The 24,960-nt window shown below is 58.7% G+C and overlaps 1 protein-coding gene across 4 annotated transcripts in view; it reads right to left on the bottom strand.

The window, feature by feature from the left end:
- AKNA (AT-hook transcription factor) overlaps window positions 1-24,213 on the bottom strand; it is a 50,761-nt gene extending 26,548 nt beyond the window's left edge. The window contains exons 1-5 of one of the 4 annotated variants that reach the window (XM_072842501.1): window positions 14,817-15,040; window positions 12,008-12,134; window positions 9,530-9,904; window positions 5,282-6,333; window positions 3,158-3,232 (exon numbers count right to left, since the gene is read on the bottom strand). In XM_072842501.1, the coding sequence (XP_072698602.1) occupies window positions 3,158-3,232; window positions 5,282-6,333; window positions 9,530-9,791 (1,389 nt within the window). In that variant the 5' untranslated portion in view covers window positions 9,792-9,904; window positions 12,008-12,134; window positions 14,817-15,040. Of the gene's footprint in view, window positions 1-3,157; window positions 3,233-5,281; window positions 6,334-9,529; window positions 9,905-12,007; window positions 12,135-14,816; window positions 15,041-23,155; window positions 23,476-24,101 lie in introns of those variants that run through there. The other 3 variants (XM_072842502.1, XM_072842503.1, XM_072842500.1) reach the window with 3 other exon arrangements.
- Window positions 24,214-24,960: the final 747 nt, after the last annotated feature.

Raw genomic sequence — 24,960 nt, forward strand, 5'->3', positions numbered from 1 at the left:
CACCCCTTTTAAGCCAGGGTGTCCCGCGGAGCTCCCTGAGGCTGGATCGGCTCCCTCAGGGGGGTTAATCCGTGAACAGTAGACCAGCGAGTGTGGGAGACACGGGGTTAAGTAACGGGCTAGTCTCGCACAGATGGGCTTCTCACAGCCTTTAAAATGCTAATGGGCTTTATGAATGGGGCGAGGAGGGGGGAGTAGAGAGAAGAGGAAATGTTCCCCGACTCCTCTGAAGACTAACCTCCAGGCCCCCTGCCTCCACCTCCATTAGCGGGGTTCCCGGACCCACCCACGAGTGGTCAGCAGAACGCACATTTTAGGATAAGCAGCTTTATGTCACTCCCTGCCCCCAATTCTTTCTGGGGGAGTATCTGGTCTGGCCCGGATCCAGATGCCCCTGCAGCTGAGCCCAAGGACAGCTGGGGGGAGGTGACGGCGCGGCAGCGCATCGGTGAGATCACCACCAACTCTGGCCCTGAGCTGGAGCCTGGCAGTGACTCCTGAGCAGCCCTGGGTCCGATCCAGTGGTGCCCCCACCCAGCCCGGGCCTGGGGACTCTCCGGCAGCCTCGCCAGCTGCAAGACCTGGTTCTTCTAGAAGAGGGTGGGCTTGATGTCAGGCTTAGGAGCCAGGCTGCTGGGCTCCAGCCCGGCTCTGGCACCTGCTTGCTGGCGATGGGCAGGTTTCTGAGCTTCTCCGAGCCCGCGCGCCCAGTGGTAAATCACTCAGGACGGTGGTCAGTAAACCTCACTATCGCTGCTGCTGTTCCCATCAGGCCCCCGCGCCCCCACCCCCACCCCATCCGCGTGCCTCGGCCACCTACACAGCACCACAGCCGAGTCCTGCTCACCCAGGCCTGGGGACAAGGGCGCCCACTCTGGCATCAGGCAGACATAGGTTTAATCCCCCAAGGTTTAATCCCCTACCAGCTGTAGGGTGTTGAACAAACCACAGCTTGGCTGTGCCTCAGTTTTCTCTTGGGAAGCTCAAGCGAGGTCCCCTTGGTAGTACTTAGCCTGGGGCCTGGCACCCGTTTCCTGTGAATGCCAGTCCCCTTCCCCTGCGTCCCCACCCATTGCTGGGCTGGCCTGGGCGTCCCGAGGGCAATGTTCCCGGGCTGCTCCCTCCCATGTGGCCCACGCCTCCCCCTTGCGCTCTGAGCAGATTGGGGGGGCGCAGCTCAGCAGGTCCCTGGGGAGTCCACTCCCACCAGGTAGTATGAAGGAGCAGTGACACTCCTGCCTGCAGGAACTGGCCTTCCTGGGAAGGGCTCTGCGCAGGAGGCCACTCAGGAGTCTCCGGAGTCTTCAGGGTAGGCGCTACCGAACTGGGCGCAGGGTGAAAAGCCCAGCTGGAAGCCAGGCCCCCTCGGCCCGTAGGCCCGTGCCATCCCCGCCTCCCCTGGGCTCCGTGTCCTCTTCAGCCCACTGCGATGGTGGGCCCTGCCTGTACCACTCCCCAGGGCAGCTGGGAGACTGGGGGGCCGGGGGACAGTCATCCTGCTTCTGGAAGAGTCTAGCTGACCTAGGCTCACCCTTCTCTTGAGGAGAACCCCCAAACTAAGGGGTTGTTTTTCCAGAAAGTGAGAGTGAGTGAGCTGGTGCTGAACCGTTCCCAGCCTCTCCCACCTTCCCTCCTACGCTGCTCCTGACACACACGAGAGATGGGTCTGGGTCATCAGCCAGGACAAGGTGACCGCCCATGGGGAGACCCGGGTCCCCACTAGGCTGGGGAGCACCCATGACCAGAGGCACCACGGCTGTGCTCCCACGGTGTCCAAGCCTGCCCTGTGGACCAAACACCTCCATGTTCATATTTCTCCAGGGAAGAACGGTCCCCATCTCTTGGGGAGCATTTGCCAGGCCCTGGTACGCGCTTTCCACATACTGGCTCGTTCTCTTAAGTGAGTAAAGGAGGAAGCAAGGAGGACAGGGAGGGAGGTGATGCTCTAAGGCTCTGCCCTGACCTTGAACTTTGGCAGCCTCGGCCCCTCCCGGGGGGACCAAATTCTCAATTTGTTAGATGGGGGAGCTGAGGGTTTGGATTTGATCACCAGGGCCTTGCTCCACGGAGCTTCTAGGAGGCTGCAGCCATGTGAGCATGGTCCTTCCAGGGAGGGTGCCTCACAGAGGCACCTACATCCTCTCCAGCTTCCCCTGCCCTCCCACCCCGACCCTGGCTCCGTAGTTTGGAGAGCTAGAAGGGGGAACCCACTGGCTCCCAGGAGGAAGGTCTGATCAACTCCCGCAACAGATGCGCCCCAGGAGGCCAGAATCGAAGGGACCTGCTGTGTCCTGAGGCCGGTGTGGGGACGCAGGACAAGAGCTCCTAGAGCAGGACCTCTTCCATTTTCTTATCTCCGCCGGCTGGCTGTCTCGGGGACACTTCCCAGAAGTGCCGCTAGAGGCTTGAGAGCAGCCCGTGGCAGGGGAGGGGTCCCAGAGCAGGACAGGGGCCGGCCAGGTGGGAGAGGGAAGGTCTGCATCTCTGCACCTCAGCTTGCACCCCTCCTCCTCTGTGGCCTGGTGGTGAAAGAGGGGGTGGCTGAAGCAGGAAGCCACGAGGGGCTGCAACAGGCCCCACTTCCTGCCTCACCCCAGAAAGGGGAAGGTCCCAAGTGAGAACTCACAGCCTCCTCCCAAGTCAGGGTGGGGGCTGAGCAGGGTGGTGGGGGGATGGATTTCCCCCTCCGCACTCCCCCTGCTACATCCTGGGCACGGGGTCAGGGGGCGAGGGGGAGGCTGTGCAGGAGACATTCAGGAAGGATCAGGCCCAGGAAATAAGCACCAGGAGCCCAGCAGAAACTCTGTGCTACTCCCTTGAGGCTCAGAGAGCCCAAGAAACTTGCTTGGGGTCACACAGCTGGTCGGTAATAGAGGCAGGAGCGCAGCCCAGGTGGTCTGACCCCAGAGCTGCTCCGGTGAAGATCCTGGGAACCCCCGGATTCTAGGATTCAGGGACCTCAAAGCTCATCGATGATGAGGGACATAGAGCCCAGAGAGGGCAGGTCACCGTCCAAGGTCACAGAGGGACCTTGTGGTAGATGGAGGACCGGGTCCTTGTATCCCCAGGGTCTCAGGAGGCAGGAGCAAAGGCCGTGGGAGAGCATCACCTCGGGGCGCCAGGCCCCCCGCCCACCTCCGCCCTACGCAGCCCGTACCTTGGCGCCAAGGCGCAGCTGGTCGATGGTGTTCTCGGCCTCGGCGTACTTGGTGAGGAGCTTGTGGTAGTCCTCCTGCGGGAGAGGGAGGCCGACACGTCACGTCACGCGCCCTCGCCGGGAGGGCCCCCCACCCAGGCTCGCAAGCAGCACACGCCCCGCGACGGGGCCAAGGTCCGAGTGGGAGAGGCGGCAGGACAGCCTGCTAGCTCGGCTGACGGTGAATCGGGGTGGGGGCCCCGTCCTGGGGGGCCGCACCTGCCCCTCCGGCCTCTTCCCTGCAAACCTGTCGGCGCTGCGGGCCGAGGCCCATGACTCTTCCCCGCCTCTACCCCCAGCGCTGGACGAGCCTGGGCTTCGTAGGTGGTTTTTTTTTTTTTTTTAATGGGAGATAGAATAAGTCCTCTGAGGGTCCCGTAGAAGGCTCAGAGAGCACAGTCGCGTGTACCCGGGGTCACTGCTTGCCCTAAACAAAACTGAACGGCTTCCCCAAACAAGTCGCGACACGGGGAAGGCAAAAACAAAGGCACCCGGTCACCTTTGAGGGATGTCGAGGAAGACAGCTCTGAGAACTGGGAATTAGGACGGAAGCGAGCACTTCTCCTGTGTTTCCCACATGAACAAGACCCCAGTAACCAAATAGCTGCTGACGGAAATCTTTACTTTATAGAAGATTTCCAGCAAGAAGGAATGGTGGCATTCGGTTACTACCACTCTGCCACCCCCAAAGGGAGGACTGGGTCACGGCCACGGCCACCGGTGGCCACTGACATCACAAATGAGAGGCGAGCAAGCAGCAGGTGCCTCTTCAACGAGCCACCTGTGACGTGCTCTTGCCAAAAAAAAACCCTACCCGCGTGGAGCTCGTGGCCTGGAGGGGGAAATGGGGAAATAAACAGATGGCTGCAAGCCCACAAAGCTTCTAGCTCTAGGCCGACGATAAATAGGACGAGGAGAGGGCAGGGGAGCTTGGGAAGAGATAGGAGACGGCGTGTCGGCAAACTCCAGAATGTGGGAGACTCTGCAGGACAGAACTGGTTTCCTCAACAAATAAATTATAAGGAAGATGGGCCGCCCGGGTGGCTCAGCAGTTTAGCACCTGCCTTCGGCCCAGGGCGTGATCCTGGAGACCCGGGATCGAGTCCCACGTCGGGCTCCCTGCATGGAGCCTGCTTCTACTTCTGCCTGGGTCTCTGCCCCCCTCTCTCTCTCTCTCTGTGTCTCTCATGAATAAATAAATAAAATCTTTTAAAAAAATTATAAGGAAGAAAGAGATTTGGAAAAAAAATGGGGACAGGGGAGACTTGAAAGTCACATTGCTCACATGCAATAGGTGAGCTGTGTTTGGACCATGGTTCGAACCAATCAGAATACACGAGCGGAGATAACGGGCCGGGTATGGACAGTATTAAGGAACTGGTGCTGGCTCTCAGGCACGCTCATGGTATTGTGACGCTTCAGATGGAGTCCTTATCATCACACATACACACTCAAATGCTTCTGGGGAAAATGATTTGATGCCTGAAAATTTGCCTCAAAATATTCCAATAAGGTGAGTAGGAGAAGAGGCGAGGCCTTGAGTGAAGACGGTTGCTGGGGGCTGAGCAGCAGGTACATGGGTGGAACCCCATGGCTGGTACTTGGGGGTTCATTATACCATGTTCTGTGTTATGTATGTTCTGAATTTCTCACAGCAGAAGTTAAAAACCAACAAAAGCGCGGACTATCCTTGTGGCATGGCTGCAAGCACTACTTTTTTTTTTTTTAAGATTTTATTTATTTATTAATGAGAGACACAGAGAGATGCAGAGAGAGAGGCAGAGACACAGGCAGAGGGAGAAGCAGGCTCCATGCAGGGAGCCCGACGTGGGACTCGATCCTGGGTCTCCAGGACCAGGCCCTGGGCTGAAGGCGGGTGCTAAACCGATGAGCCACCGGGGCTGCCCCAGCACTGCTCTTTCTGAGCAAAGGGCTTAGAACTATCTTCCTAACAACCATCTACCAGCGGGGGATTCCTGGCCCAGTCCTAAGACCTCCTACCCAAACCGCCTCAAACCCAAACCGCCGCAAACCGGGGCCGGCAGGTGCCTTGGTGACATGCCTAGAGACGTGAGTCCAGCTTACCTGGAGCTGATGGACCAGCTCGGTGGCTTGTTCGGGTGTCTGAAATTCTTGGGGCACCCTGGTGATGGGGTGGGTAGGAGGTGGGTCCTTGGCCGGGCAGGCTTCGCCGCTGCTCAGCAGTACCTCCCGCACAATCTCAGCAGGTGACTTGAAGATCAGAGGCCTGGCAGGGCCCTGAGGCTGCCTGCCGTGGCTCTTGGCCTTGGGGGGGTGGTAGCTCTCATCTTTGGGGAACCTCACCCGCGGTCCCACCTTGGAGAAATCGGGGAGTGGGTAGTTCAGCTGCCCCCGCCCGTACTTGGAGGCATCGGCAGCCGAGTGGCCAGCCAGAGTGGCCCCCTGCCGGGGCGGCAGCCTGTCTTGCCGGGCTGGCCTGGGTGGATTCAGGGGGCTGATGGAGCCGGTGAACCGAGAAGGGAGTGGCTTGGGTGACGTCCGTGTCCGTTTCCAAGCATGGTCCTCCAGGTGAGGGCTGGTACTTTCTCTCCACTTACCGGCCGGACGCTGGAGGCTCTGGGCCTGGGGTACCGAGGAGTCCTGGAATTCCGTGGGCGTTGCCAAAGCAACACTACCTCCGGTTCTGGGGTTTGCGTGTAGCCGGTGGTGGCTGGAGCTCCGTGGTAAAGTTTCTGCCGGGGCGGCGGGCTGGGGGGCATCAGTTTCCCCTTCCCAGGTAGATTCGAGGCTGTCATTGGGCTGGTCAAGGCTCACGGTCCCACTGCTCCAGGACCTTGCAGAGCTGAGGTCAATAGCTGGGTTGACCTCAGAATGTTCTGGAAGTTTGTCTCCACCGGCTTGCTTGCCAGCGGCCACACGGCCTGTGTCCTGACCCCACCCCAGAGCCCCGGGGCTGGTGTTTCCATTGCCCCCTGAGCTGAGACCAGTCTCATGCTCCAGTCTTGGGGAGCTCTCTCCAGCTTCCTCCACCTCCGGACCTTCGGGGGCCTCATCCGGTTCCTCTTCAGTCACGGCCAGTTGAGGATCCTGCTGAGGGAGCCAGCTGAGAGGCACGATGGAACTTTCTGGGCTGTCCACATCCTCCGCTTCAAACTCTGGAAAGACAGGTCACTGCTTAGGATGTACCAGCTCTGGACTCGCTGTGTAACATTCCCAGAGTCATTTCACCCCGCTGGGCTTTCATGATGGCAAGAATCCCACTGGTCCCCCCCATGTGGCCAGGTACTCACCTATCACCTCTTCTAGTTGTCTCCGGTCCCTCAATCCTGATCCCCAAACCCCGCTGTCCCTTCAGTATTTCCTGTCTCAGCAAATGGAAACACCACCCCATCCAGTTGCACAAGCCGGAAGCTTGGGCAGCACCTTGGCCATCTGTCCCCCTCATCCCCATAGTCTATTCGGACCCTGATCCTGTCACGATCACTTCCTACAGACCTCTCAAACCCCCCTAGTACTCTTAATCCCACACGACCTTTATGCTGGTCAACATCCTCTCTTGACTGGACCCCTGCAGTAGCCACGTAACAATCTCCTTATCCTCACCCTCATCTTTCCTCTGAAGACTCAGCAAAATCTTGCTGTTCCCAGGACAGAGTATGCTCCTAAGATCCCTGTCTCTACCCCCCATCAGCTTTCCTGATCCATCTCTCTCATATGGTTGCCCCCCCTTCCCTGCTCTAACCATGCCACATTGCTCCAACCACAGGGCCTTTGCCCATGCTGATCTCTCTGCCAGGCTCCTCCCTCCTTCCTTTTGCCTAGTTAACTAACTCCTAACTGTCCTTCAGGCATTAGCTCAACCTTGACCTCATCAGGGAAATCTCAGATCTCCCTAACTGGGTCAGATTCTCCCTTTTATAGGTTTTCATAGGGCTGAATACTTCTACTTTGGAACACTTATCACAGCTCCGGTTTTTCAGGTATTTACACGATCATTTCATTAGTATTTTTCTCCCCCACCGCACTGTGATCTCCTTGGGGGCAAGGACACCTCTGTTCTTGTTTACTATTGTATTTGCAGAGTAGATGCTCAATATTTGTTGACTGAATGGAAAGAAGGAAAGAAGGGAGGGAGGGAGGGAGGATGATGTGGTCAAAACATATCCATCCACCCATCCATTCACTATCCTGCCAACCACTTACCCACCCAGCACCCACTCACCCATCTATCCACCCATCCATCCATCCACCCATCTCTCCCTTCCTCTGTCCACCTATCCACCCACCTACTAATCCTCCTAGCCATCCATCTACCCATCCACCCATCCAGCACCCACTCAGCCATCTATCCATCCACCCATCCAGCACCCACTCAGCCATCTATCCACCATCCATCTGTCCATCCCATCCATTCACTATCCTCCCAACCACTTACCCATCCGTCATTCATTCACCCATTGGCCCAACCATCCATCCTTTCAAACATCTATCCACCTACCCATCCAGTACCCACTCACCCGTCTATCCATCCACCCGTCCATCCACCCATCTCTCCCTTCCTCTATCTATCCCCCTTTAAACCATCTACTTATCCTCCCAGCCATCCATCTATCCATCCACTCCTCCATCTATCCATCCACCTGTCCACCACCCACTCATCTATCCATTACCCACTCTCCCATCTGTCCACCTCTCCACCCACCCACTCACCCATCCATTACCCACCCACCCATTCATGCATGCAACTATGCATCCTCCATGCAGTCAAGGTTTATTGAGCACCTTTTTTGTCCTAGAACTTGTCTCAGCCTCTGGGATAGACCCAAAGTTTCATAAAACACAACCTGGGACCATCAAACACAGACCCTGCGCTCCGGGCAGATACACATTTGTCATAACCTTTTATTACTCTCTGCTCCCCCGTGGCCTTTCCCCGGGCACCTCTACATCCTTCAACTCCTTAAAATCCCCTTCAGCAAGTGTCTCTTGTTTACAGCAGCACATGTGAAGGCCAGAGAGGTTAAGTAACTTGCCGAAGATCATGCAGTGGCTCACAGTAATCGTGGACTTAGTACCAAGGTCCCAGCGAGTTAGTCTCTGCTATTCCGTCCCCGATCATGGGGGGTCATGCAGGGGGCGTGAGAAAAGCAGGCTTTGGAGCCAGGGAGTCCTGGGTTCCATCGTGACTCCTCTGATCCCTTCCTGGGGGCCATGGGCAAGTGGCTGACCTCTCTGGCAGCCCTTACTTGGACTGGAAGCTCATTCCAGTGGGGAGGAGGTGGGGAGGAGGGAAGGAGACATGGCTTGCTCCATGCTCAGCCCTGCGCCTGGCACACAGGAAGGGCAAAGGACACAGCAGCGGCTATTATGTCATAGCAAGGGGTTACTATGTGACCTTAGGAAGAGCTGCCTCTGCCCTTTCCTCCCAGTGAACGCCAGTGACCTTTCCCTTCGGGTTGGAAGTGGCTCCTGACTGGGAAAACCCCACTTGAAGCAGCCCCCACAATCTGCCTCCAGCCACAGGGGCCTGCCTGATTCACAGAATCCTGAGTCCGGGCGTTTCGTTCACGCTGGGAGTGCAACCAGCACCACATCACAAGCTCGTGCTATTCTCAGAGGCATCACTGCTTCCGTTTCACAGATGGGGAAACCAAGATTCAGAGACGGGGACTTCTTGGCAAAACTAGGAATTTAGTCTAAGCTGGTCTCCATGCAAAGGAAGCACTCATTTTAGAAAACAAAGGATGGCAGCATTGTCATCGTTAATTGGGCTTTAAAAAAAAAAAAATCTTAACAATGGTCGTAACCCCGGGACCAAGCATTTCAAATGACCAAGGTTATTATCAAATCACGTGTGCACTGATCTTCATCTCTGCATTATTTATAACAGCAAAAACTAGAAACCACCTAAGTGCCCAGCAAGAGATTGGTCCCCAAATCACAAAACATCCACCCCCTGGAATTGCTTTGCATGCATTAGGAATGACTTGTGGAGGGACACATGATGAGCTGGAAAGACGTTCACGTCTATTAAGTCACAAAAGAAAGCAGGTTACCCTATCATTATTGCAGAGCACTGTTCCAAATGCATATTACATTTGCATACATACATATGGAAAAGAGCAGTTATCTGGATAATAAGTCATTTTCCTCTTTTTGCTTCTATTTGCTGATCTTTCTGCAATGAACATTACTACCTGTGTAATTCAAATCTTTGAAATTTTTAAATTATAGGTTTTATGCATTTTAATTTTTTTTAAAAAATCACCCAAACACCCTCCATTCCCCACCTCCCACCGGAAGGTGGCATGTTCGGGTCCCCCGGGGGTGGGGCTGGGGGGTCAGTCTCACCCTCGCCCGCAGACTCTCCCGATGCGGAATCCTGGCATTCTGCAGGCTGCGGGCCCGGGTCCCACTCCAGCGGCTGCAGGCGCTGCTGTGCCAGCCGGAAGTCGTCCAGGAGCTCGGGGCTGGTGGCCCCGGGAAAGGGCCCCTCTTCTCCCCCGCTCCCGTCGCCATCCTTTTCCTCTTCGGGCCAGGCCCAGCGTCGCCGATGGGGCCCCCTCCCCAGGCCCAGCTGGGCCCAGCGCACCTCCGTCCGGGAGCTGGCCATTGGGCCCAGCCTGCGCTTCACCTGGGCCACTTCATCTTCAGGAGACGGAGCTGCCACCGTGGGTACCCGAGTCACCGCCAGCTCCTCTCAGTACCAGCCATCCTGCCTGCAGCCTGGGGGGACACAGCCAAGGGACAGCATCACTCATCCAGCCCCCTCCCTGCTTCACAGCGGCTCCCCGACAGGAACGCTGGCAGCAGGCAGCCCCAGCTCCAGCCCCTCGAAGCCCGTGACCCCGGCCAGTCACGCCACCTTCCTTCTCTTTAGAGAAACCAGGAGGATGACGGATGACTCCTCTTCTCCCTCAAGGCTTTCATAAATCAGTCGAGATACAGGGTCAGGAGCCAGAGGCCAGCACACTGGCAAGAGGTGCCTGTGCGCTAGCGGTGGCCACGGTGGGCCAGGCCCCAGGCATGGGTGCGGGGACAGTGGCCCTGCCCCCCTGAGAACCGAGAGCCCAGGCGGAAGTGGACAAACAGGCAGCAACTACAAATCAAGGTGAGCAGGACCGGGATGCAGGCAAGACTTAGCCCAGAAGCCGCTTCCTCCGGGAAACCTTCCCTGACCCCCTCTCGGGCCTGAAGAACGCGGACTGCGAGGGGGGTGAAAAGAACATTCCAGGACTCCAAATAATTGAAAACAGGTACTCAAACCGGTAGGCGTACCCGCACGTCCAGAGCAGCGCTATTCACAATAGCGGGAGGTGGAAAGGGCCCAGATGTCGATCCACGGGTGAGTGGAGCAGCACCGTGTGGTGCACACGCACGACCTAGCGCCGCTCGGCGGGCCAAGGGGGAAGAAGTGCTGGCACACGCCACCCGGAGGGTGAGCCTGCCAACATTCGGCGAAGTGAAAGAAGCCAGGCGCCGAAGGCCACACGTAGGATTCCATTTCCACGAAATATCCAGAATAGGTAAATCCATAGAGACGGAAAGCAGGCTGGCAGTTCCGGGGGGCAGGGGAGGGCGAGATGGGGAGGGGCTGCTTCACGGGTATGAGGCTTCCTTTCGGGGTGATGAAAATGTTTTGGAACGAGATACGGGTGGGGGCAAGGAGGGGGACGGCCAGATCCAGGAGGGCCTCTCGGGTCCCAGTCAGTGCAGCCCCCGCTCAGGACAGCACAGCACAGGGGCTGCTTAGAAGTTCCTCTGTGACTGGTTGGGGAGAAGGAGCCAGAAGACGGAGTCTGGCTGCAGAGGGGCCTGTGGCAGAGCAGGACGGCTGGCGGGGCTGCTCCTTCCTTCCATCCTCTCCTCCTCTCCCTCTTTCCCTTCCCGCTCTCTCATCTCCTGTTTCTTTCCCACCCACCCTGCAAGCACCCAGCCGATGGTCCCACCTGCCTAGCTCCAGGGCAGCTCATGCAAAAGCCCCACTCTACAGGTGTGAAAACTGAGGCCCAGAGAGCACAGGGCCCGCACCCGAAGCCACCCACAAGGCTGGGGTGAAAGGTCACCTCACAGCCTAGGCCGGGGCTCTTCCCTTAGATGATGGTGTCTAATCCCAGGCCTCCCTGGAGGACGGGCAGGTCTGTGTCCCTGCAGCTTCGTGAGCACTTGGGTCTTGCTCAGAGCCTTGATTTACACGGTGGAGAAAAGTCAGCAGGCAGCTATTTCTGGACAGAAAGCTCCCCGGGGAACGGTGCCTCACAAGAGAGGCTGCAGCCTTCCCGGGGCTGGGGCAGGGACAGGGAGGGAACCACACCGTACGGCCTCTGGCTGCCACCCCTGCTCCTGCACCAGGGCTCAGGGGCCTCTCTCCCCCCAGAATTGCCTCCAGATGACCCCGCGGGACTCCCCACGACCCCCACCTACCCCCGCCACCACATATGCTGTGTGCACTGAGCCAGGTGTCCTCCCTCTGCCCTCATCCCGAGCAGGCGAGTAGGTCACAGGCACAGTATTTTTCAGAAGAGAAAACTGAAGTGCGGCCTGGAAAGGTGACTTGGCCAAGATCACCCAGCTCGTCAGTGACAGAGCAAGACCTGAAACTATTAGTTTGGGCCAGGCATCTCCAATTATCTATCACAAGACACATCAGGAAAGTATATTTGCTCTCATGCGCTCTCCCTCTCGGTACCTTTACAGGTACGTATCCTCATACTGATGTATTAGGAAAAATAACATAAAATTTTTTTTTAAAAAAAGATGCAATATTAAATCAATCTTTTAAAGAGAAGCTCTAGGGATGCCTGGGTGGCTGAGCAGTTGAGCATCTACCTTTGGCTCGGGGTGTGACCCCAGGGTCCTGGATCAAGTCCCGCATCGGGCTCCCTGCACGGAGCCTGCTTCTCCCTCTGCCTGTGTTTCTGCTTCTCTCTCTGGGTCCCTCGTGAGTAAATAAAACCTTTGAAAAAAAAAACAGAGAAGCTCTAACCCTTGCTTCCCATACCGTATCTCCGGGGGCCTGTACTCCCCTCGGGAATCCCTGCCAGCGGGCCTTTAGCTTGACTGTGCTTGAGAATTCTCTAAGAATGCAGAGTCCTAGGTTGACCCAGTGAGAGCCGGACACAGTGGCTCTGGGATAGGGCACAGGAATCTGCATTTCAGGGGCCACCCCAGGCAAGGCCACCCTTTGGGGATGGACTAGGCCTTCTGGCCCCTGCTACTCGGGGGGTGTTGGAGGTGCTGAGGGCCATTGCTCTTTCTCTTCCCGAAATCTGGCGGCAACTTCTGGGTGGCTGGCGAGGCATGTGGTTTTTTGACTTTTTAAAGGGGCTTTTTCTAGCCATGGGGCACAGCCGGCTGTCCAATCACAGGGGTGTACAAAGAGGAACATCCTGTCTCCTGGGATGACTCAGTCCTCGCTGAAACTCGCTGCGACCAGGGGCAGCTGCACATCAGAGCAGAGGGAGCTGCGGTCACTGGCCGCAGTTGTGCACATGCTCCCCAGGCCCTGAAACCCGTGAGCCTCTCCTGAGCAAGGCCTCTGGCTGCCACGCAAGCCTTGGCCCCTAGTGCCATGGAGCCCGGGCCCGGCCAGCCGGCCAGTCAGAGGGTCAGTTGACAAACACATTCAGGTGCCAACCACGTGCCAGCCTCGGGCTGGGATGAGGACATGCCTCGCTGGGCGGCCCACAGAGAAGTCGCTGGGGTGGAGACCAGGCTGCAGGTCTGGTGCTGTTGCTTCATGTCAACGGCCGAGCGGAACCTCCCCTCCCTGTAAAAGGGGGGGGAGCACCGCCTGCCCCAGCTTCTGCAAGGAGTTACTGCCCGTGAGGGTGCACTGGGTGGTTGCTGAACGACCTGTGGGGTTCCTGGGTGACTGTGGCTCCTGAGGGCAACAGCTTCGGAGCTGTTAACTCCCTCCCCCCTCCTGAGGACCCACTATAGAGGACCCACTATAGAGACCCACACTGAACACCCAGTGGGTGCAAGCCAACTTTAAAAAACCCATGACCTTCTGCTGTGTGCCAAGCACTCTAGGAGACACAGGGACTACTGACATGAGCCCAAGTGTTCCAAAGTTTCGATTCGGGGTGGGGTGGGGTGGGTAACCATACAGGGGGTTATTGATGAAGGAAGCATTAAGCTGGGCAAAGAGGATGTGGGGGCAAAGAACGGGGAAGGGCATTCCAGGCCGAGGGAACAGCATAGGTGATGGCCCAGAGGTCTGAAAGTATGAACAGAACTTGGCAGAGAGCTGCGGGCAGAGGTGCTCGAATGGCAGCCACAAGCCATCTGTGAGGCACACAGGGCTGCTCCGGAAAGGCGGTGGGGCTGGGTGGAAGCCCCAGCCATACCAACTGGGGGCTGAACCCTAAAAGGCTCTGTGAGTGTGAAATCCCCCACAGGCGCAGGGCTGTCAGGTGCAGGCCCTGCCCGCCTTGCAGAAGCCAGCCTCCCGGGGAAGCACCGGCCACTCCCTCCTCCTTCCCTATGGCTCCTCTCTCCTCCGCTCTGTCCTCCTCTCTCCTCACCCCTGCCCGAGGGTCCACGGAGCCCCTTCTGGTCTGATCTCCTTCTCCAGGTCCCGAGTGGGCCGGCCACCCCCACAGGGCTTCCTTCTCTGCCCCTTCAGCCGCTCCAAAGCTGAGGACCCTCGTCTTTGCAGCTCAATCTCTCAGGTTCTCCTGGGCCAGCTGCAGCCATGCACCTACCTCGGCCTCCCCAGGCCTTCTGAAGCTGCGCGGGGCGCCCCCTCCCTGCTCCCACCTCGGCCTGACACCTCCCAGATGGGGAAGCAGTCGTAGACGGGTGGCGGGCTGTCACCACACCTTGCAGACAGGAAGTGCAGCGGATTCAGACCTTCAAACCCAGGGACCGGACCGGGACTCTGAAACCATCAGACCTGGGCTGGGGGTGGGGGTGGGGGGCGCCGGGAGTGAAGGGGAAGGAAGACTCCTCGTAGCGAGTGACTGGGCCCTTCCAAAAAGGCTGAGCGCAGAGCCCCCAACTCGGCTGCCCTCCCTGCACAGCTGGCAGGCCACAGACCTCCTGTTCTCGAGGGGTTCCCGCCAAAAACTAGTGCCTTGAGGAAGCCCCAGCGCTCTCCCGTCCAGATGGCCCCCTCCTGCCCCCAGCTCCCTCCAACATCAGAGGCCGAGGAGGAGAAAGGCGAGGAGCCAGGCTTCTGGGGACACGAGCCTGCGGAGTCGCCGTGTCTGCCCCTCTCTGGGCCCTTACATGCGGCGGCGGAGGGGTGGCTCGTTAGTGGGGACCCCCGCTGCCTCCTGGCCAGCTCCCCGATCCGAGCATCATCTTTGAGACCCCGTAGCAGCCCCAGGACTAACTCTCCAAGTGCCGATGGGGCCGCCCTGGGCACAGAGAGGGACCGGCTCGTGTCCAGGGTCGCAGACATCAGATGGGGAGCTCGGACTGGGATCCAGCACTCGGGAGCTTGACGAGATCCCCCGAAAACCGACCCAGGCCCCGCGGGCCGGCTCCCTAAGCTGCCAGAGAAGTAGGAACAGCTGCGGCAGCTGTGACTTCCTGGCTGGGCTGGTCCAGCTGCCCTGCCGGTCCGGAGAGCCCGCGCCTGGCCCGTCCAGAGGGAAGGCGGCCTGCCCCGCCCGCCTCACCCCCTTACCTCTCTCGGGCTCCAGCACCGGCCTGCAGGCCCAGGCTCAGGGGACCTGCCTGAGAGGTCTTTGTTCCGAACCTGGGGAGCCCCCTGCCTCCATGGCGCCCTGGCCCGCCTCCAGGCCGCTCTGCCAGCCGGAGCAGCAGCTCGCAGACAAGCATCGCTCCCCACCTCTCCCCGCCCCTGCTGCGGCTGAGGCCGCCTCGCCTGGGCAGGAAGCGCCCAGCCTGATTTCCTACAAGTGTTTGTCAGAAGGAGGGGGTTTGTCTGCGCAGAGTGCGAGTCAGCAGGAGGAGCTTAACCCCTTGCAGGCCCTCCGCGGGTCTCGCTGCCCCGGGAAGGGGGAAGGACTCGCAGCACAGACCCCCAAGGTCAGGGATCCAGGGATCGGGCCCATCGGGGCCAAAGTACTGACTGACGTCCAGAGAAGGTCAGAGGCTTGGCCAAGGTCACACAGCGTGCTGAGCCTGGAAGGAGGCCTCCAGCGGCTTCCACCTTCTGGGAGCTTCTTCTGCAGCCTCTCCCCTCCAGGGCATGGCCTGGGCTGAGGCTCCCTCCCTCCCCAGGCCTTGGTACCCCCATCCGTACAATGGGAGCCCAGCCTGCACGCTCGCTCAGCACCCTTCCAGCTCGGACTTTTCTCTCCCATCCTCCTGCGTGCAGCCTCACACCTCAGAGAGGCTGCGGCCATCCCTGCCGCCCCACCCGCGGTCCTCACCCCTGGCTTCTGTAGGTGGCACTGGCGGTGGGTGACTGACCGGGGAGCTGAATTTCTCCTGCTGTGCGCCCAGGACCTACCAGAGGGCAAGCTGCCTTTCCCCCAGCTTCCCTCTTCCCCATCTCGTTCATTCGACGGGTCCTCGCCCAGCTCCTACCGCCTGCTGGGTGCTCATCACGGGGCTGGGAACACGGCAAGGCACACGAGAGGCCGAGTCCTAGCTCCACTCCACAGAAACACAAGACAGTAAGACAAACGTGGAGAGAGGTTTGGACAAGGCTGATCCATGATCCTGATGCCTGAGGCTCACCCGGACCAACAGAACCAGTCTCTGGACATCAGCAACTCTACAGCGTCCCAGGTGGGCTGGGATACATGGCCCAGGGGGAGAATCTGAGAGAGTAGCAGGCTGGAGAGGAGGGTGTGGGGTCGGCCAGGAAGATCTCTGAGGGAAGGTGACATCCCAACAAGGGACCAAAGGAGGAGAGAGGCAGGAGCAAGCCACAGGGAGGGCCCGCAGCAGAGGCTTCTGGAAGGGCAGGTGCAAAGGGCAAGGTGGGAGGCTGCTGGGCTTTCCCTGAGAACAGCAGGCTGTGCACCCAGAGCAGAGGGAGCCAAGGGGCAGGAGCAGGGGCGGGGGCAGGGGGGCAGGGGGGCAGGCTCAGGGCCTGGTCCCCCCATCTCTGTGAGTCCTCAGCCAGCCCTGCCGAGGATCCAGGGGTTCTGATTCAGGAAACAAAAAGAGAATGGAAAAACTCTGGCCTCGGCTTTGTCCAAAAAGCCCTCCGGGCAATTCCGAGGAGCAGCCAGGTTTGGGAACCACCATGTAGGAGAGGAAAATAGATCCCGAGTCCGTGTAGACCTGGCTTCCTGTGCCGGCCCCACCTCTTGCCAGCTCTGTGACCCTGGAGGCTTCGGGGCTCTAAGCCTGTTTCTTCACCAGTGACGCAGGGAGAAGGAGGTGCCACCGCACGGGCCACGGCGTCCGAGCTGGGGGCCTGGAACACGCACGAGTGAGCGAACAGACCCTCTCAGGGTCAGGCTGTGAGTATCTGGCAAAGCCAGGGCCACAACCAGGTGCCCTCATCGCAGCAGTCAGGCCAGCCCTCCCCTCCCCTCCCCTCCCCTCCCTGCCTCCTCCCCACATCTGGGTGGCGGGGCTCTGGCTGCGTGGAGCAGAGCCAAACCCTAATGAGGCCCCTCCCTGCCAGCTCTGGCGACCATGTGGGCCATTGTGCGAGGGGCGGGCTCCCCTGACGGCCTGTCACTCACTCTCCCACCCTCCCTGGTCATTAACCCAGGCAGCACCGCCAACAACCCATCAATGGCAGGTGGCTGCCGCCGCCAGGCCCGCCCCCCGGCCCCCGGATAACCCCAAACCCATCTTAGGGGCAGGCGCCTAACACCAAGGAAGAGAGCCTCCGAGCATCGCCTTGCACCCTGCCCCCCAAGCCTTACCAACCCTCCTCCCTGTCGCTGCTCCCGCTGTGCCCCTCCAGGCACCCAACTCCACCCACAGGCCAAATCCTACTTAACCGAAGCAACGTGTCCCCAGGTGACCTCATGACATCGCCACCCTCCAAACCCACCCCTCCCTAGTTTGGCCCACCCCTTGCCCAGGTGCGCAAGCCAGAACCGACGGTCATTCGGGACATGTCCCTCTCCCTTACGCCCCATAAGCAATCCATCATCGACTCCTCAGTCTCACCAGAACCTGTCCCATGTCTGCACCCACGCGGATGGGTGCTCCTGCCACAGCCTCTCCCGGGAAGCTCTGCTCTGGGTCCCTCCAATCCGTTCCTCACATGCACCACAGGGACAGTTTCCAAACCAGGAGCCTGCAAGCAGGGATCCTGCCCGCTGCTCTGAGAAAGACCCCAAGAAGGTGCTGCTCCAGCCTCTCCCCCACTCTCCGTCCTCCCTGCTGTTCCCAGGACAGCCGCATGGTGCTCCCCGTCATCACCCAATCCCACCTCTTCTCCCTGGGACCTCACAGGCCACCTGTAGATCTCAGTCCCAAGTGCCCTCCTCCGGGATCGATTAGGAATTAGGCTTCAGGTCTCTTTCTGGCACCGGGAACTCTGAAGTACTGGCCATCATATCCCCAGTGCCCAGCGCAGGACTTGCTGCCTCACGGGAGAAGCACAGTAAATACACGTGGGATGACCTACTGACTCGAGCGGATCGTCCGCACCTGGCTGTGGCCTCCACAACCCAGGCAGGCTGGCGTGACATCCCCATTTTACAGGCAGGTAAATAGAGGCCCCGGGAGCCCGAGCAACTTGCCTGCAGCCACAAAGCTGGTGAGCGCCAGGGGAGATTGAAGCACACAGCTCTGCCTCTTAGCAACCATGCTCGGTGCTCACACTGAGAGATAATTAATACCTGAGCAGGATGAGACTGGGAGTAGAGCTGATTACCAGCGAGCGGCAAGCCACCAAGCCAATGTTCTAACCTGATAATGGAGCTCTGCTTGCACACACAGCCTTTCGGGGGCTTCTCTAAACTGCTTTCTCGGCCTGGCACTAGATGCTTTTGGGAAAGGCCTTGGGAAGGGGCGGGACAGGAGTGTGATGGGGTTGACAGGTGAGGAAACCGAGGCCCGGAGATGGGGAAGTGAGTAGCTCCTGGCCACCCAACAATACCGTCCGGCCGCCAGGCTCGAGTACTCGTACCAGCAGCACGCCGCATCCACACAGCCCTGCCTGCCTGACCGCAGGACCCAGCACTGTGACCCCCCCATCACCACCACTCCGCCCGCCCTCCACACTCCTCCTGAGCCCCACCTAAGGGCCCGGCATGGTGACCGGAGTGGAAGGTAGGTCTGCCTTCCCCCCAAGACTTCTGGGGCAGCCCAGGACACGGCCCGGGACCCGGATGGGCACTGCTGCTTTTTGGCACCATGTGCCCCAAACGCTACAGTGGGACCACGAGGCTTTCCACAGGGTAAAGCAGCGGCTGGTGCCTTCATAATTCACGGGGGCTCCCTTCCATGGGAAAGAAATGAACACCCTCCCGAAGGTCACCCAGTTCTTCCAACCCCAGTTGCTGAATTTACCCTGTCGTTAAAATCCACAGGGAATCTGGGTGGCAGGCGAGGATTTGGGGAGCCAGCCAAGAAGAACTGGGGGAACTGGACACCCAGGGTATATATAGCCTGAGTGATACTGAACAAGTGCCTTCCCTTCTCTTAGGAACCGTGGGGCTTAATGAGATCGTCTCTGAGGTTATCAGAAACGACCTTCTGGCACTAGATCTTCTGGGTTCTTTGATTCCGCCTGCCAACACAGGTGGACATGCCATGGTGATGGGAGGCCGCACGGTACAGGGGTTTATGGAGCATGTGCTTCGTGGGCAGAGACCTCCAGCTTCTCTTTGAAAGCTGTGTGGCCTTGGGCAAGTGGCTTAACCTCTCTGAACCCCAGATTCTTTTCCTGTAAAATGAGAGAGTAAGAGTGACTTCACAGGATCATTGGGATGATAAACGAGACTATGTACATAAAGTCCTGGCCCACGGCCCAGCTGGCACAGAGCTCATGAATAAATGACTTTGGCCAGATCTGTGAAACACCCAGATGGCCTGCTCCCCGCAGGACCGGGTCTAATTTTCCTGGCTCCAGAGCTTCCCTCGTATCAGCCACAGCCCTCGCTTTGGGTCTCGTACAGAAAGGGGGATGGCGAGGTCTCCCAAGTGGAGAGAAATGCTGCCATTTCCCTGGGACCCTTTTCCCTGTGGCCCCCAAATGATCGCAGGGTTCACCAGTCCAGATAGACACCGTGTCTACTGCCTAATAGTGAAGGAGGAGAGGAGGCAGGCCTTCCTCAGCCAATCAAGACATGGGTTATGAGGAGGATGTGGCCATATGGAGGAAAACACACACATGCACACATCTCTACACACACAGACACCCACACTCTTCAATTCACGCTTTGTGAAAAGAGTTCACCCCCCCCCAAAAAAAATGCATAATTTGTGCCAGGAATTCATTGCTAACAGCAAAACTTCATCACGTACCTATTACGTAAAGGCCTTTCCGTGGATTCGGGTGTCCTTTATTTAATTCTCGTGCCAATCCAAGGAGGCAGGAATTAGCATCCCCATTTCACAGGAAAGGAAGCTGGCTTTGAACCAAGCTGTCTGAATCCAGACAGTACGGTCTTAATCATTTGCGACTGAAGCTTGCAGTACGTGAAAAGATCGAAAGCAATCCCAGTGTCCAATAATAGGGGATCGTGGAAAAAAAATGATGATATTTCCACTCAAAAGGAATCCTACAGGGATGCCTGGGTGGCTCAGCAGCTGAGCGCCTGCCTTCGGCCCAGGGCGTGATCCTGGAGACCCGGGATTGAGTCCCATATCAGCTCCCTGCATGGAGCCCGCTTCTCCCTCTGCCTGTGTCTCTGCCTCTCTCTCTCTCTCTGTGTGTCTCTCATGAATAAATAAATAAAATCTTTATAAAAAAAAAACAGTAAAATAGGGAGGAAGAGAAAACTGAAGGAAGAAGGGAAAAGGGAGAGCAAGAGGCACTCCTAAATGTTTACAGTGATTAGTAAGCAAGTAGTATAATAAAAGGTAAGCGTACTCTTTCCTTCCATGGGTTTTTGAAAAATCATAGTTGCTATACAAAAAATAGTAAAATGAATATTTCCTGTTCCTTTTTTTTCAAAGATCCTGATTTTTTAGAAAGATTTTATTTATTTATTTGAGAGAGAGAGAGAGAGAAAGAGTGAGCATGTGAGGAGGGGGTGGGGCAGAGGGAATCTCGAGCAGAATCCCAAGCTGACACCTAGCTGAGCTCCGAGCCCGACGCGCTGGATCTCATGACCCTGAGGTCGTGACCTGAGCTGAAGTCGTGAGTCCGCAGTTTAGCCAACTGAGCCACACTGTGAGCCGAGTATTTACTATTCTGAAAGAAAACCAACAAGCAAAGTAAACAAAAGCCTCCACTGCATATTTGGGCAGTGCTTCGATCTGATGAGACCTGGGACGTGCCCTGCCTCAGTTTCCCTGCCTGTGCAAGTTGGGAAAGGTGGCTGAGCCCTTTGAGGCCCTTCGGAGCACTGACACTCTGTGACATTCTGTAATTCCCTTCCCACGCTTTCTCTCTTCCTCTTTTTGAACTTTGATACCACGTGCTTTTTTCTGCACATCGAGCCACTACGCAACACGTGGGAACATATGAAAATCACAGAAGGGAAAGGAAGCGATCCCAGCCTTAGCCACTCTTAACATTCTGGGGTAAGACATGTGCTCTCTGATTGGATCCTCATGATCAGGCATTCAACAGATGAAGAAAGGCCCAGAGAGGTTAAACCACTTGCCCATAGTCACACAGCACATCGCAGGCAGAGTGGGAGCTGCAGCCACAAGCCAAGCATTACCCTCCAAATGAATCCTTTACCTGGGTGGGGCTGCACCTGACGTGGGACTCAGTCCCGGGACTCCAGGATCTGAGGCCCTGCCTGGTCCTTGGTCCTTGGCTGTGGACTCAAGACTCCGCGAAGATTGCCAGCGGGGCATCCTTGTCTGGCTCTGATCGCCAGCCTCTCCCCCAGAATAGGGAATGCTGGCGGGGGTCTAGGGGCTGGCTGGGGACCAGGCCTGGGAGCAAGGGGGGGCTCCTGACATTGGAACCGGAGTTTGGCCGGCACGGGGCCAGCAGTTGGGTTGGACGCTGGAATGAAGGAGGGACCCAGGAGTGAAAAATGTAAAGGGTGTGGACAGAAAGGCCTTGGTCCCGGTCTGGTGGCTCTTCTAAAGCCCGCTGGCATCCTCATCTGCACGGAGGGCAACACCTTCCTCAGGGGTGAGCCCGTAAAGTAAGGGGACCAAGTGTTCACACGGCCTAGCACCTGGGAGGGCCTCAGGAGACACAGGAGGGGCGCTGTTGGCCTCCTCCTGGCCCCCAGCTCGGCCAGTACCTCTTCCCAGTCTCCCCGCCCCTGGCGCGGCCTCCCATCCCTTGGACACACCCTGCTGGAAAAATCTTCCCAGGGCATCGTTCTGGTCAAGCCTTTCCCTGCTTACAGAACACTGACGGCTGCTGTCACTTTCAGGTTCAAGGCCAGACACTCTGGCCCGGAACTCAGGCTCACGCTGACCGGCTGACCCGCTCCCACATCCGACGGCTGCTGCACTGCACAACTCACGTGACAGCCTAGGGGCCTCCTCTCACAAAGGTTTCCTTCCCCAAATCCCACACTTCGGGGGAAGCTGCAGGAGGGTGAGGGCCTTCTGGCCTGGCACCCCTGGGGCCCCCTGCACTGCCGGGAGCCCTCCACCTCCTGGCTGCCCTGCAGAGCAATGCTGGCCTTCCAGCCCACAACACGCGTCACATGCAGCTCTCGGGGAGGAAAAAAGGAAAGAAAAAGCTTGATTTGTGGCCTGAGTTCCATAGTGTAAATACCCGTATTATGGCCAATTTCAAGCTACCCAGTGTGCTACCGCTGGCACAGCACTGGAAACAGAAGCACACAATCAGCTCTCCCAACATGACGCACCCCTGCACACCTCAAAGTAAGGACCAACTAACCCCCGTGAGAAGCTGTGTGACCTCAGGCAGGTGACTTAAACTCTCTGAACCTCCTCAGTCTTCTCAGGTCTCTACAATGAGGACAGTAACAGCCCCCACTTCACGGCGACGATGTGAGCACCTAGTTCTAGAATCTGGATCAACAGCAATGCGCCAAACGTCCGCTACGTGCAGGGTGCCGTACTGGGCACCCGGAAGGTGACTGGCGACAAAAGTTCCTGGCCTCCCGGACCTCAGTCACTGCAGTAAAACCCTTGGCGAGGGGGCTAGACTGTCGCAAGCACTAACCCAGCACTGGTACCCACGGAGCGTCGGGACTCCCTTTCTCCGGGCCTGAGACACCTCCTCTCCAAACGTGGGATGTGACCTTCTATGATTCCACCTCCCTTCGGCCTGGAAGCCACACCGGAGTGGCTGTCACCGCGCCCATTTCAGCGAGGGGAAAACTGAGGTGTTCAGAAGGGAAGCTGGGCGCAGGATCCAAACCAAGGGCTCCTAACTCCCCGTCCCCGGAGCTGTCCCACCCCCCAGGACTGAGGAAACATAAAAAGGACCTGGCATTTGCTGGGTCATTCAGCTGGAGGCTTTAAAAATACTTTCTCCCCACCCCCCAGCCCCGTCCCTGGGGGTAAATTGAAATGTCCTTGGCAGAGGCACCAGTTTCCAAAACCCGCTCTCAGCAGGACGGCGGCCGTGCCCAGGAACACCCCCAGCTCCCGGCTAACCCCGGGTGCCCCCCCGGACTGGTGGGAGCTGATGAAATCCCCTTGCAAGAAGGGCTCCCAACACGTGTTTCGAATGCAAAGCCCTGGACTTGGGGAGGCGAAGGCCCCACGTGGGCCCTCTTCCCTCCTGCAGAAGAATCGAGATGGCCCCGGACAATAAACTCAACAAGAACCCAAGACACCGCGGAGTCCATCCCCCTGAGCCACACTTAGACCCCCTCAAAACAGATGGGCAGCGATGCTGCTTTCTTGACACCGCAAAACCACCAGCCAGTAAAACCCACCAACTCCAGAGGCCAGAGGCGGCGCCTGGGGAAGGAAAAAAGAAAAAAAAAAGGGGGTCTCGGTTAGTCCCTGCAGGTGTCTAACCTCAGCCCTGAGGCTTCGGTTTCCAGGCTCTTCAGTTCTAAAGGACAGAAACAATGTCTCTTTTCTCTGCAACCTGAGTTCTCTGTGCAACCGCCCGGGTTTGCCGTCCGCCTCTTTCCTTCGCAGCTTGATGGCTGGGAGCTCTGAGCCGCAGGTAAGGATCCTCTCCAGCCCGCAGGGTCTTCCCACAGAAGCCGCGGCGAGGGGCAGGGAAGGGCCTCCCCGCGCAGCCGCGCCACCCCGCTGCGCGCCCCTTCTCCGGGCGGGCCTCAGTCTCCCCATCTGTGCACCCGGACAGCCTGGCCCCATTTCTCAGTCCGTTCCAGCTCGCAGCCCCGTCAGCGCTGCCCACCCCCGTGCGGGCCCTTGCCCTCCCCCCGCCCCCTCCGCCAAAAAAGAGGAAAAGAAACTCGCGTTAGGCGTCCGGGGAGGGTGCGCGGCTCCGAGTCGTCAGGCTACGCGGGCAGTTGCCGGGTGAACGGACCTCGCACAAATCCCGGACTGGTTAGTCCCACCTCCCGGGTAACCAAGCTACCCGGCCACACCCGCAACCCAAACACAGCCCGAGGCCCCGCCGAGGACCAGCCCCGGGCTCCCCGGGGACCCCTCCCCTCCCAGCCGCAGCTGGAGAGAGAGAGAAAGCCAACGCCCCCATTGTGCGGAGGTGGAGACTGAGGCCGAGCGGAGCCCGGGGGGACGCAGCCGGCGGGGGGAGGACCGGACCCCGCGCCCGCCCGGCGCCCCCGCCCACTCCGGGGGCCGCGCCCCGACTGCTCCCGGGCGCCGGGGCTTCCCACGTGGGAGCGGCCGAAAGCGGCGCGGCCCCCGGGATCGCAGCCCCAGGGCGCCGTCCGCCGCCCTCCCCATTCCCCCGACCGGGAAACTGAGGGCGGGCGAGGGGCCGCCGCCCGCCCCGGCCCCGCCGCAGCGCCCCCCCGCGCCTCACCTGCCGCCGCGGGTTTCCTGGACTTGAGCGGCAAACAAAGGCCGCCAATCCCCGCGCGGGGCGGGGCGGCCACTGGGCTGAATCCCCGGGGCGGCCTGTGACGGGCGGGGCGGGCCCGGGAGGCGGGGCCTCGGGCGGCTCCGCCAATCGCGGCGAGGCGGCCTCCTGCGGCCCGCCCCCCGGAGCTGGGACTCCGCCCCCGGAGCTGGGACTCCGCCCCCTCGGCGCTGGGACTCCGCCCCCTCGGCGCTGGGCTCCGCCCCTCGGCGCTGGGACTCCGCCCCCCGCGCTCCAGCGCTCCCAGCTGGGAATTCGCGGGGCTCCGGGAGCGCGTGTGCAGGGTCGCAGCAACCGCAGCTTTCGCAGCCCCCACGGACTGCTTCAGAGCAGTAACAAGAATCTTTTTTTAATTTATTTTTTATTTTTATTTTTTTAAGATTTTATTTATTCATGAGAGACACGGAGAGAGAGGCAGAGACACAGGCAGAGGGACAAGCAGGCTTCCTGCGGGGAGCCTGATGTGGGACTTGATCCCAGAAACCTGGGATCACGTCCTGAGCCAAAGGCAGATGCTCCAGGCGCCCCAGGTTTTTTTTTTTTTTTAAGATTTTATTTACTTAGGCATGAGAGACAGAGAGAGAGGCAGGGACACAGGCAGGGAGCCTGATGTGGGACTCGATCCCGGGTCTCCAGGGTCACGCCCTGGGCTAAAGGCAGGCCTAAACCGCTGAGCCACCCGGGCTGCCCCCCCACCTTTTTAAAAAATTTTATTGATTCATTCATGAAAGAGAGAGAGAGAGAGAGGCAGAGAGACACAGGCAGAGGGAGAAGCAGGCTCCCCAATGCGGGACTCTATCCC

This window comes from Canis lupus, chromosome 10, assembly GCF_048164855.1.
Source record: "Canis lupus baileyi chromosome 10, mCanLup2.hap1, whole genome shotgun sequence".
Classification (NCBI taxonomy): Eukaryota; Metazoa; Chordata; class Mammalia; order Carnivora; family Canidae; genus Canis; species Canis lupus.